The 14274-nt window shown below is 36.5% G+C and overlaps 1 protein-coding gene across 1 annotated transcript; it reads right to left on the bottom strand.

Annotated features, from left to right (window-relative positions):
- Positions 1 to 3043: 3043 nt before the first annotated feature.
- Positions 3044 to 4089, bottom strand: LOC116456163 (olfactory receptor 4K15). Its single transcript, XM_032134799.2, has one exon. It carries the CDS (start codon positions 4087 to 4089, stop codon positions 3055 to 3057), a length of 1035 nt encoding a protein of 344 aa, XP_031990690.1. The 3' UTR covers positions 3044 to 3054.
- Positions 4090 to 14274: the final 10185 nt, after the last annotated feature.

Here is a 14274-nt window from a genome sequence, read left to right as displayed (position 1 = left end):
ATTATTGTAAAAAGTTTTACTACATTTTTATACTTACTGTTTTTACTTACACTTTTTTGTATTTAATTTTTTTCTTATATTTAAATGTTAATGAACATTTGTTTTATTTTCATTAGGTTATTTCTTAAATAACTTGGAACACTTTGGTTCAGAAACTTTTTTTTTTCCCTTCACTAATAGGACTTATTGAATCCCTTTAGGAGACTCTAAAGACTGAGCCTGGAAAACAATCGGTTAACATTATACCAGACTGTGACTAGAACCCAGTAAAAAAATGTAGAAATGGCCTTGAATGCTATGAAAGAGGAAAAGCCAAACCACTGCTCAATGAAATAAAAGAGGACACAAACAAATGGAAGAACATTCCATGCTCATGGGTTGGAAGAATCAATATTGTGAAAATGGCCATACTGCCCAAGGTAATTTATAGAGTCAATGCCATCCCCATCAAGCTACCAATGACTTTCTTCACAGAATTGGAAAAAACTACTTTAAACTTCATATGGAACCAAAAAAGAGCCCACATCACCAAGTCAATCCTAAGCCAAAAGAACAAAGCTGGAGGCATCACGCTACCTGACTTCAAACTATACTACAAGGCTACAGTAACCAAAACAGCATGATACTGGTACCACAACAGAGACATAGATCAATGGAACAGAACAGAGCCCTCAGAAATAATGCCGCATATCTATAACTATCTGATCTTTGAGAAACCTGACAAAAACAAGAAATGGGGAAAGGATTCCCTATTTAATAAATGGTGCTAGGAAAACTGGCTAGCCATATGGAGAAAGCTGAAACTGGATGCCTTCCTTACACCTTATACAAAAATTAATTCAAGATGGATTAAAGACTTAAATGCTAGACCTAAAACCATTAAAACCCTACAAGAAAACCTAGGCAATACCATTCAGGACATAGGCGTACGCAAGGACTTCATGTCTAAAATACCAAAAGCCAAAATTGACAAATGGGATCTAATCAAACTAAAGAGCTTCTGCACAGCAAAAGAAACTACCATCAGACTGAACAGGCAACCTACAGAATGGGAGAAAATTTTTGCAACCTACTCATCTGACAAAGGGCTAATATCCAGAATCTACAATGAACTCAAACAAATTTACAAGAAAAAAACAAACAACCCCATCAAAAAGTGGGCGAAGGACATGAACAGACACTTCTCAAAAGAAGACATTTATGCAGCCAAAAAAACACATGAAAAAATGCTCATCATCACTGGCCATCAGAGAAATGCAAATCAAAACCACAGTGAGATACCATCTCACACCAGTTAGAATGGCCATCATTAAAAAGTCAGGAAACAACAGGTGCTGGAGAGGATGTGGAGAAATAGGAACACTTTTACACTGTTGGTGGGACTCTAAACTAGTTCAACCATTGTGGAAGTCAGTGTGGCGATTCCTCAGGGATCTAGAACTAGAAATACCATTTGACCCAGCCATCCCATTACTGGGTATATACCCAAAAGATTATAAATCATGCTGCTATAAAGACACATGCACACGTATGTTTATTGCGGCACTATTCACAATAGCAAAGACTTGGAACCAACCCAAATGTCCAACAACGATAGACTGGATTAAGAAAATGTGGCACATATACACCATGGAATACTATGCAGCCATAAAAAATGATGAGTTCATGTCCTTTGTAGGGACATGGATGAAACTGGAAACCATCATTCTCTGTAAACTATCGCAAGGACAAAAAACCAAACACCACATGTTCTCACTCATAGGTGGGAACTGAACAATGAGAACTCATGGACACAGGAAGGGGAACATCACACTCCGGGGACTGTTGTGGGGTGGGGGTAGTGGGGAGGGACAGCATTAGGAGATATACCTACTGCTAAATGACGAGTTAATGGGTGCAGCAAAAAAAACATGTCACATGGATACATATGTAACAAACCTCCACATTGTGCACATGTACCCTAAAACCTATAATAATAAAAAAAAAAAAGAAAAAGAAAAAAAAAAGAAATAGCCTTGAATGCTATGAAAGAGGAAAAGCCTAAAATAGCCTTCAGTGGTGAATCCCCAAAAATCTTGGTCTTGTAAGTGATCAAGGAGGAGTAAATTTATGATGAACTCTAAGGTCTTGAAATAGGGTTCTGTCATTTTCAGAGCCTACATTGGGCAATTTAAAAATGAAATGTCAACTGAATTAAAAAGTCCCCATAGAAAAATTATAATATCTACCAAATACTAATATAAAAATACTCTAAGAAGATAAGATCATAAAAATCTAGGGGGAAAATATTTTATACTAAGATTCAGACTCCTACTATCATGAAGATAAGTGGTAGAGAATTATAACTCATCTTTGGTTCCCCAGATTATTTTATCAGTATTAAACAGAAGTTAATATAGGCCAATACAAAACACACCAGTAAATAAATTTGTTCAGGTGATTGTTTTTCATAACAACATATATTAAGCAGCCACTGTGATGAAGGGTTTGTGAAAGTGTTGAATGTAAATGCCTTCTGCTGGGTAGTCATGCCGTTTTACATTTTACTGTATCTTTCACACCATTCATAGACGTGTCTTCATGTGCTATCAGATATATAGTGCAGTATAAAATGTACTCATATCTAGATCACATGTTGTATATCACATATCATATACTTATAAATAGATCTATTATCTCTGTGGCTTGGAGATATGCACCTATCATTACTCCAAAGTTGGTGTGAGTAGTACTGTTTTCAAAGGGAGAGATAACAGTATATTAACCATTTATAAGGCAATGTCATTTTCTCAATGTCATCAAAGTCTATATCTTAAGAAGTTTTAAAATAAAGAATACAAAGGAGGAAATTTAAAAACATACAATGGAGAAAGAATATTTAAAATCACTAAAGTTTATTTCATGAGTTTTTATTATCATTACAGTTTACTTCAAATCAGTCAACTGACCTTTCCCACAGGCCAAGTTGATTTGCTTTAAGATTACAGTGAATCCATTTCTAAGTGTATGGAGACAGGGCTAAAGTGGAAACAGTCTCATAAGTTTACTTTGTTTCTAGAAAAAAACATTTCTTATGACTACAGAAACCTGCCCAGGCTTCGGATACCGACTCTTCAGTTTTGACATAGCTGCCTTCACTTCTTTGTTTCTTAGCGTGTAGATTACAGGGTTTAAAATAGGCGTGAAGATGGTGTAGAATACAGCAAGGACTTTGTCAACTGAGTAACTGCTGAAGGGCCACACATAGATGAAAATGCACGGTCCAAAGAATAAAGTGACCACAGTGATGTGAGCAGTCAATGTGGAGCGGGCCTTCGCCATGCTTGCAGAGGAGCGATTCCTAACTGTAACAAGTATTACAGTGTAGGAGACAACCAAGAGGAGAAAGGAACTCAGAGAAAGAAAGCCACTATCTGCAACTATTAGTAAGCTGACAACATAAGTGTCTATGCAGGCTAACTTGGTCACTAGAGGAAGGTCACAGAAAAAACTATCTACCTTATTAGGACCACAAAATGGCAGATTAACAGTGAAGGCCAACTGGCTGGTAGTATGGATGAAGCCCACAAACCAGGAAATGAGGACGAGCACAACACATACACGGCGGCTCATGATTGTCATGTAGTGGAGAGGTTTGCATATAGCAACATAACGGTCGTAGGCCATGGAAACTAGGAGCACCATTTCACTGCCAGTGAAGAGATGAACAAAGAAAATCTGGGCCAGGCAGGCATCAAAAGAAATAGTCTTGTGCTCAACCAGAAAGTCTGCAATCATTTTAGGGGTAGCAAAAGAGGCAACACATACGTCTATAAATGACAGGTTTGCAAGCAGAAAGTACATGGGGGTGTGAAGGCGGGAATCTGAGGCCACAGTGAGGATGATGAGAAAGTTGCCCAACAGAATTGCTAGATAAAGTAGTGAAAATATAAGAAACAAGAAAGGTTGGAGCTCCCTTGAACTAGACAGTCCCAGCAACACAAATTCTGTCACCCGAGAATGATTTGTCTCATTCATTGATTTTGGAAGGGACTTAATTTCAGCTACCTGAATAGGAGAGAAACAGAGATCAGTTAATGAAGTGAGCATGGGTTTGATTTTCCAATTACACTTAAACTTTTCAGAATTCCAATTCCTATTCCTATGTATGTGTCTGGGTTTTCATGAGTTATTACAAATTATACAGCTAATACAGCTAAGTATGGAAGATTGGGTTAAAGGAGAGAGTTGTCAAGGAGATGTTCAACCAGCTGGGCTATCTAAATACATTAATTTAAGAAATAAAATCGACAATTCAAAAATGAATTTGAGCATCTGAAGTTTTTGTGACACTACAGAAATCCAGTCTAAAAATCTACAGAGACGAAATCTAAACCAATTTTTCTAAAGTAAATGATATAAAATTTTTTTGAACATCTGCCACAGAGGAAGATAATTTCACAAACTTGATGACTAAAAAAGTTAGACACAGAAGAGTATACGCTGCATTGGTCTATTTAAATGAAGTTCAAAAATGTCAAACTAAGGTGTAGAAAAACCTCTTAGCAGTTATCCTTAAGGGACAGAAAGTGGTCATGGGAGGGGCTTCTGAAGTGCTGGTAATATTCTTTCTTGATGTGGTTGATAGTTACATGGGAGTGTTTACTTTATGAAAACATACTGAAATATGAACTTTTGCTTTTTTCACTTTTGTATACATAAGTTGCATAATTATGAAAATTAAAACAAGAGAGAAAGAGAGACAGCATTAGATTTGTGTAAGAGAGCTCACAGGAGAAATCATTGCCTTAAGTGATTATACCTTATTTCTTCTCTACAGTGAAAAATTATATAAACTAAAGTACAAAACCCTGGCAAAATTGAAAGGCCCTAACATTATTGGAACTCTTTTATGATTCAGCTCTTCATGGAGTTCCACTTTATCGTGAAATCTAGCACACTGTTTCCTTTCAATTAATCCCTAAAGCTATGAAGCTTCTTCAAACTTAGCCATGGGTCACAGATTGGCAAATTGGATAAAGAGTCAAGACCCATCAGTGTGCTGTATTCAGGAAACCCATCTCACCTGCAGAGACACACATGGGCTCAAAATAAAGGGATGGAGGAAGATCTACCAAGAAAATGGAAAACAAAAAAAGGCAAGGGTTGCAATCCTAGTCTCGGATAAAACAGACTTTAAACCAACAAAGATCAAAAGAGACAAAGAAGGCCATTACATAATGGTAAAGGGATCAATTCAACAAGAAGAGCTAACTATCCTAAATAATATGTACACAATACAGGAGCACCCAGTTTCATAAAGCAAGTCCTTAGTGACCTACAAAGAGACTTAGACTCCCACACAATAATAATGGGAGACTTTAACACCCCACTGTCAACATTAGACAGATCAATGAGACAGAAAGTTAACAAGGATACCCAGGAATTGAACTCAGCTCTGCACCAAGTGGACCTAATAGACATCTACAGAACTCTCCATCCCAAATCAACAGAATATACATTCTTTTCAGCACCACACCACACCTATTCCAAAATTGACCACATAGTTGGAAGTAAAGCTCTCCTCAGCAAATGTCAAAGACAGAAATTATAACAAACTGTCTCTCAGACCACAGTGCAATCAAACTAGAACTCAGGATTAAGAAACTCACTCAAAACCGCTCAACTACATGGAAACTGAACAACCTGCTCCTGAATGACTACTGGGTACATAACGAAATGAAGGCAGAAATAAAGATGTTCTTTGAAACCAACGAGAACAAAGACACAACATACCAGAATCTCTGGGACACTTTCAAAGCAGTATGTAGAGGGAAATTTATAGCACTAAATGCCCACAAGAGAAAGCAGGAAAGATCTAAAATTGACACCCTAACATCACAATTAGAAGAACTAGAGACACAAGAGAAAGTACATTCAAAAGCTAGCAGAAGGCAAGAAATAACTAAGATCAGAGCAGAAATGAAGGAAAAAGAGACACAAAAAACACTTCATTAAAGGACATGAACAGACACTTCTCAAAAGAAGACATTTATGCAGCCAAAAAACACATGAAAAAATGCTCATCATCACTGGCCATCAGAGAAATGCAAATCAAAACCACAATGAGATACCATCTCACACCAGTTAGAATGGCCATCATTAAAAAGTCAGGAAACAGGTGCTGGAGAGGATGTGGAAAAATAGGAACACTTTTACACTGTTGGTGGGACTTTAAACTAGTTCAACCATTGTGGAAGTCAGTGTGGCGATTCCTCAGGGATCTAGAACTAGAAATACCATTTGACCCAGCCATCCCATTACTGGGTATATACCCAAAGGATTATAAATCATGCCGCTATAAAGACACATGCACACGTATGTTTATTGCGGCACTATTCACAACAGCAAAGACTTGGAACCAACCCAAACGTCCAACAGTGATAGACTGGATTAAGAAAATGTGGCACATATACACCATGGAATACTATGCAGCCATAAAAAATGATGAGTTCATGTCCTTTGTAGGGACATGGATGAAACTGGAAAACATCATTCTCAGTAAACTATCACAAGGACAAAAAACCAAACACCGCATGTTCTTACTCATAGGTGGGAATTGAACAATGAGAACTCATGGACACAGGAAGGGGAACATCACACTCCGGGCACTGTTGTGGGATGGGGGGAGGGGGGAGGGACAGCATTAGGAGATATACCTAATGCTAAATGACGAGTTAATGGGTGCAGCAAACCAACATGGCACATGGATACATATGTAACAAACCTGCACATTGTGCACATGTACCCTAAAACCTAAAGTATAATAATAAAAAAAAAGTCAATGAATCCAGGAGCTGGTTTTTTGAAATGATCAACAAAATTGATAGACTGCTAGCAAGACTAATACAGAAGAAAAGAGAGAAGAACCAAATAGACGCAATAAAAAATGATAAAGGGGATATCACCACCGATACCACAGAAATACAATCTACCATCAGAGAATACTCTAAACACCTCTACACAAATAAACTAGAAAATCTAGAAGAAATGGATAAATTCCTCGACACATACACCCTCCCAAGACTAAACCAGGAAGAAGTTGAATCTCTGAATAGACCAATATCAGGCTCTGAAATTGAGGCAATAATTAATAACTTACCAACCAAAAAAAGTCCAGGACCAGATGGATTCACAGCCGAATTCTACCAGAGGTACAAGAAGGAGCTGGTACCATTCCTTCTGAAACTATTCCAATCAATAGAAAAAGAAGGAATCCTCCCTAACTCATTTTATGAGGCCAGCATCATCCTGATACCAAAGCCTGGCAGAGACAGAACCAAAAAAGAGAATTTTAGACCAATATCCCTGATGAACATCGATGCAAAAATCCTCAATAAAATACTGGCAAACCAAATCCAGCAGCACATCAAAAAGCTTATCCACCATGATTAAGTGGGCTTCATCCCTGGGATGCAAGGCTGGTTCAACATATGAAAATCAATAAACATAATCCAGCACATAAACAGAACCAAAGACAAAAACCACATGATTATCTCAATAGATGCAGAAAACGCCTTTGACAAAATTCAACAACCCTTCATGCTAAAAACTCTCAATGGAAAAAACTGGAAGCATTCCCTTTGAAAACTGGCACAAGACAGGGATGCCCTCTCTCACCACTCCTATTCAACATAGTGTTGGAAGTTCTGGCCAGGGCAATCAGGCAGGAGAAGGAAACAAAGGGCACTCAATTAGGAAAAGAGGAAGTCAAACTGTCCCTGTTTGCAGATGTCATGATTGTATATCTAGAAAATCCCACCGTCCATCCCAAAATCTCCTTAAGCTGATAGGCAACTTCAGCAAAGTCTCAGGATACAAAATCAATGTGCAAAAATCACAAGCATTCTTGGACACCAATAACAGACAAACAGAGAGCCAAATCATGAGTGAACTCCCATTCACAATTGCTTCAAAGAGAATAAAATACCTAGGATGCCAACTTACAAGGGACGTGAAGGACCTCTTCAAGGAGAACTACAAACCACTGCTCAATGAAATAAAAGAGGATACAAACAAATGGAAGAACATTCCATGCTCATGGGTAGGAAGAATCAATATCGTGAAAATGGCCATACTGCCCAAGGTAATTTATAGATTCAATGCCATCCCCATCAAACTACCAATGACTTTCTTCACAGAATTGGAAAAAACTACTTTAAAGTTCATATGGAACCAAAAAACAGCCCTCATTGCCAAGTCAATCCTAAGCCAAAAGAACAAAGCTGGAGGCATCACGCTACCTGACTTCAAACTATACTGCAAGTCTACAGTAAGCAAAACAGCATAGTACTGGCACCAAAACAGAGACATAGACCAATGGAACAGAGCAGAGCCCTCAGAAATAATGCCACATATCTACAACCATCGGATCTTTGACAAACCTGACAAAAACAAGCAATGGGGAAAAGATTCCCTATTTAATAAATGGTGCTGGGAAAACTGGCTAGCCATATGTAGAAAGCTGAAACTGGATCCCTTCCTTACACCTTATACAAAAATTAATTCGAGATGGATTAAAGACTTACATGTTAGATCTAAAACCATAAAAACCCTAGAAGAAAACCTAGGCAATACCATTGAGGACATAGGCAAGGGCAAGGACTTCATGTCTAAAACACCAAAAGCGATGGCAACAAAAGCCAAAATTGACAAATGGGATCTAATTAAACTAAAGAGCTTCTGCACAGCAAAAGAAACTACCATCAGAGTGAACAAGCAACCTACAGAACGGGAGAAAAATTTTGCAACCTACTCATCTGACAAAGGGCTGATATCCAGAATCTCCAATGAACTCAAACAAATTTACAAGAAAAAAACAAACAACCCCATCAAAAAGTGGGCAAAGGATATGAACAGACAGTTGTCAAAAGAAGACATTTATGCAGCCAAAAAACACATGGAAAAATGTTCATCATCACGGGCCATCATTGAAATGCAAATCAAAACCACAATGAGGTACCATCTCACACCAGTTCAATGGCCATCATTAAAAAGTCAGGAAACAACAGGTGCTGGAGAGGATGTGGAGAAATAGGAACACTTTTACACTGTTGGTGTTCAACCATTGTGGAAGTCAGTGTGGCGATTCCTCAGGGATCTAGAACTAGAAATACCATTTGACCCAGCCATCCCATTACTGGGTATATACCCAAAGGACTATAAATCATGCTGCTATAAAGACACATGCACATGTATGTTTATTGCGGCACTATTCATAATAGCAAAGACTCGGAACAAACCCAAATGTCCAACAGTGATAGACTGGATTAAGAAAATGTGGCACATATACACCATGGAATACTATGCAGCCGTAAAAAATGATGAGTTCATGTCCTTTGTAGGGACATGGATGAAACTGGAAACCATCATTCTCAGCAAACTATTGCAAGGACAAAAAACCAAACACCGCATGTTCTCACTCATAGGTGGGAATTGAACAATGAGAACACATGGACACAGGAAGGGGAACATGACACACTGAGGACTGTTGTGGGTTGGGGGGAGGGGAGAGGGATAGCATTAGGAGATATACCTAATGCTAAATGAGGAGTTAATTGGTGCAGCACACCAACATGGCACATGTATACATATGTCACAAACTTGTATGTTGTGCACATGTACCCTAAAACTTAAAGTATAATAATAATTTTTAAAAACCTGAGGAAAAAGGTTACAGTAGCTGACGAAAAAGTTAAAGGAGACAGTTATTATCTCAGCCCTTTTCAAAGAGGAGAGAAAGCTGAAAGCAATGAGATGCAATAACAGTTGAACTTTTGAGTTAAAAAATTAAAATCCTTGTAATTTTATTAATAATAAATCAATACCTTAAAAATGTTGTTGTTCTAACTAATTCCTTAGTGTTTTAGTGTTTTTTCCTTATCAATACCCAATCTCTAGAAAGACAATTATAAATAATTTCTTTTTAATTATGTATAAAAAAACTTAGCCATTGGTGTTACTCACCATAGACATTTTATTGAGCTATGATTGATATTTCATTTGATTTGATGTGGCTTAAAAACTTATAAGTTATATTGCTTACTATAAATACTAATATAAATAATAAGTTATATTACTTATTACTAAGGAATTCAGACCAGGAAAAAAATGATTTCTCTTTTCTACTCAGTTACTCTATATTCTATGTTATCAGAACTTTCTTCCTTTTATGTTATTTTGATGTGGAGAAGCTATTTAGAACTTAGAAAAGTTTTATGGTAAATAAGAAAAAATAAAATGTGAATTTTAAAGGAGCGTTACATTATCTGATTTTGAAGAAGCTTTCTCTACATCTCAATCAGGTCTTGGGAGAGGATGTCTTTTATTTTACTCATTTCTAACCACTTGCAATTTTTGATATTAATGTCTTCTTAGATGGTAGCTGCAAATTGCTTAGTCTCTCTTTGGGTTAGACTGGAGGGTTTATTTATAAGAACAGAACATGTGATATAATAATTTTAACTCCCAGAAACCAAATTTAGACTCACCTCTGTATTTCAAATCTCCAATTCTCCCAAAAATAAATACAAATTTTCTCCCTTATTTGCAGATGATGTGTTCCAAAACCCCCAGTGGATGCTTGAAACCACTGATAGTACTGAACCCTATATAAGCTATATTTTTCCTATACATGCATACCTGAGATAAAGTTTAATTTATAAATTAGGCGCAGTGAGAGATGAACAGTAATAACTAACAATAAAATAAAAAATTATAACAATATACTGTAATAACATTTATGTGAATGTGTTTCTTTTTTTTCTGTCTCTCGCTCTCAAAATAGGTTAATATTTTTGGACCACAGTTGACCTGAGGTAACTGAAACTGCTGAAAACAAAACCATGGATAAGGGAGGACTCTTGTATTATCACAGATTATATCAAAACTATGGCTCTAGGCTTTTTAGAAGAGTTTAACAAGTGGAGCTTGAAGGTAAAGCAGGCTACAGAAAAAAATTATACAAATCTCTCTTTCTTCTCACTTCCCAGAAGTCCTGACCCTTCAATCCTGTGACATAATACTGCATTGAATCCCTAAGGCATGAATAGAAGTAAAATCTAACAAAATCAGCGAATAGGAGTTCGTAGGTACTCCATCAGAAAGAGCAAAGCCATAAGCACAAGGAATGAGTGTCCTAGGGAGACCCTCCGGTGCTACAGCAGAGACGGGCATCAGGAGGCATTTCTGAGCACAGAAACTTCCTGGTGTCTTTAGGCTAAGACACATAATCCAACTGTGTGAAAGTCAGTCATAAGAATCATCCTCCCGATAGCTTTTCTGACTCTTCTGCAGAGCTCTATTTTTCCATTTTCATTGGCTTCTTCAGGTGATCAGAAAAAGAAAAGACCCTGTTTTTCATGGAGAAAAACATTGGGCAGATTGATTCAATCAAGAACTTTCTTCGTATATAAGATGAAAGTGGTGGAACACAGGAGCTCTAAACCTGTTTCTTACCTAAATCCATTCTTTTTTAGTTCACTTACTTTATATAAATTTAAATACCTGCTTTTCCCCAGGCACTGTGCTATGCACTGGTGATAAAGCAGTTAGGTTTATAACTTGTCTCCCTAAAAATCATTTGATAATATTAATAACCCTTTGTTTATTTAGACAAGCTGATGAATTCACTTCCCTTTACCCCCAGTACATTCCCTATTAGATAAAATGGACTGTCTTTTTATTCCCAATAAAATCGCTGTACTGTAGTGAAAACAAAGCTATTATTTTTAAATGTTCTATGTTGTATCATTGGGTAACTGTGTGACGCTGAGCAGTTCCTTTAGCCATTCAGAGACTATTATCATCAAATATTAAATCTTGAGACTATTAACCTCAAAGAGACACTAAAAATATTTCTTAAAAGATTATGTAAATGAAAATTCTTTAACCAACTGTAGTGACTAAGTATATGTATGCATACTTAGTAATGTATTATTTTAGTTCAGAAGAAGTAAATATTTTTTCATAAATTTACATTATGTGGTCTGACTCACACAAGAATGAGTTTCCAATAAGTAGATGTGTTTATGTAAAGACCTTTCTTAAAAAAAATTCTTGAAAATTTGAAGATGGATTAATGCATGTATACAGGGCTGTGCTCAGCAAACCTCAGTTCCCTCCTGTTTTAAATTCTGTCAAATGAATCTTGCCTCAATATTTCTATCTCAGATATTATGACTATAGGTGAAGTGAAATAAATAGGTATCATTTACAGGGGCCACCAAACTCTACCAGTTCAAATAGGTATCTTTCACAAACTTGCCAATATTGCTGTTCCCCTGACTCTCCCACTCCAAATGCAGATCAGAGAAATAGCAGTCTCTCTATTATAGACTATATTGGAGACAAATGCTAGTGCATGGTCTTCAGAAGGATGCTGACAAAACACTTTCACTTACCTAAAATGAAATGGAAAGTGTGGAGCTATCCTATAAACTATAGTCATTAATGCTTGGGAAGAATTTCGTTGCTACTTCCACATCTCCTAAGAAAACAGAACAATTCCTCAGGAGATAGGTCATAAAGAATTTACTTCCAAATAAGACAGAAGTGGATTCAGGGTGTCTGTAGCTGAGTTGTCTTCAACGAGGTGAGACAGGTCTGGATGCTGTATCTTAATCTAAGTCTTAAGCAACTAGAGGAGCATTTGGAGCAGTCGGGAATCTGAAAGGAGAAAAAGAGTAGACTGAAAAGAAGAAATGCTGAAAACAAAATCTTCTGCTTCACAATTTTACAAAGGATTCAGCCTCACTGTATCTATAAAACTGGAGAATGTTTAAGGAATCAATAATAGTGATTTTTATATGATTTGGGATCTGTAAAGACTCTGAAGTAGTAGGAATATTGCATCATTTTATCAAAAATTTCATCAGGGAAGATTTAGGGTTTTCTTTCATCTGATTTTCACTTGATTCAAAGTGTAGGTGACTTTTTACTTGCTTCTCACAGATGTTATATATATATATATATATATAATCATTATACAACTAAATCAAACATCTTGTGCAGTAGTGTTATAATGAATTTACCCTAATAGTAGTAATATTTTAAGATATATTTTAAGGAATTATACATGGGATATGCTTTTGTTCACAAATAGAATATATATCCAGCAAGAAATGTTGAATTTCCTTAGTGTTTATATTACTACTTTCTAGTCATAGGTTAACAAGGACCATTCTAAACTATAAGCTTTAAGAACCTGAAGTTCAAATCAATGGATGCTGTCCAAAGACATTACGGACTATCAAAAATGTATTAGCCATATTGAATACTATGTACACTACTTGTGTTTGTGGGTGATAGGTGCACAAAAAATTGTATACTTCACTACTATATAATTTATCAATGTAAACAAAAACCGCTTGTATCCTAAAAGTTATTGAGGTAAAAGGATATATTAATTTTTTAAAATTAAATACATGTATTAGCCAGGATATAGAAAATATATTTTCCAATTCTATCTTTCACTAAATAACTTTACAATTGTAAGCAAATTACATACCCTCTCAGGTGCTCTGTGTTTCCTCAGAAAATAGTAGAATTCCCTCTCCCAAATGCAGTCTCCAGTTTTTGAAAAACATGATCCAAAATGAGTGTCAATTCAAAGATAAGAATAATTATAAAATATTATATTGAAATTAAAGTATATCCAATCAAAAGGGTAAAACACCTGGTTTTAGTAAAGTAATGCAGCTATCACTCTTCAGAGTTAGGTATTGGGACAACAGTAAATAGGTAAAATGGGCACAGAATATTCAAAGTTTAATTTAAAACAATACGGAGGATAATTGACTGTCTCTGGTTTCTGTTCTCTGTTCTGACTCAATCTCTGTCCTTGGCCTTAAAATATCAGCACCTACCCAGGAAAACAATATTCACCGGGAGCCATTGGATGAGGGACAAAGATAGAGAACCCATGTCTTTCCAGACTTCAGTCTTCACCCTTCACACTCTGAAGTATCAGTATACTCAGCACACTGATATAAGAAAAGCCATCACGATTATTACAAGCTAATTAGGAATTTGACGTCACTGGACTGTAGTGACCAAGAGACCCAGAGGAGAGTTTTGATAGCAGAAATCACCTTAATTGGGGATAATTATGTGAGACAATTTGTTTGCCCGCAAGAATTATAGTGCATCACCTTGAGGATTTCACAAATGGGAGAAGCAGCAGGCCTAATAGAAATGCTTTGTTCTGTAAGAGATGTAACACTTTTTAAAAAAAGC

Source organism: Hylobates moloch, unplaced genomic scaffold (assembly GCF_009828535.3).
Source record: "Hylobates moloch isolate HMO894 unplaced genomic scaffold, HMol_V3 SCAFFOLD_16, whole genome shotgun sequence".
Taxonomy (NCBI): Eukaryota; Metazoa; Chordata; class Mammalia; order Primates; family Hylobatidae; genus Hylobates; species Hylobates moloch.
This window is presented reverse-complemented; position numbering and strand designations above follow the sequence as displayed.

What these genes read in the sequence shown, in the direction of transcription:
- LOC116456163 (XM_032134799.2), bottom strand. Translation starts at nt 4,089, where the DNA reads ATGCTCACTTCATTAACTGATCTCTGTTTCTCTCCTATTCAGGTAGCT.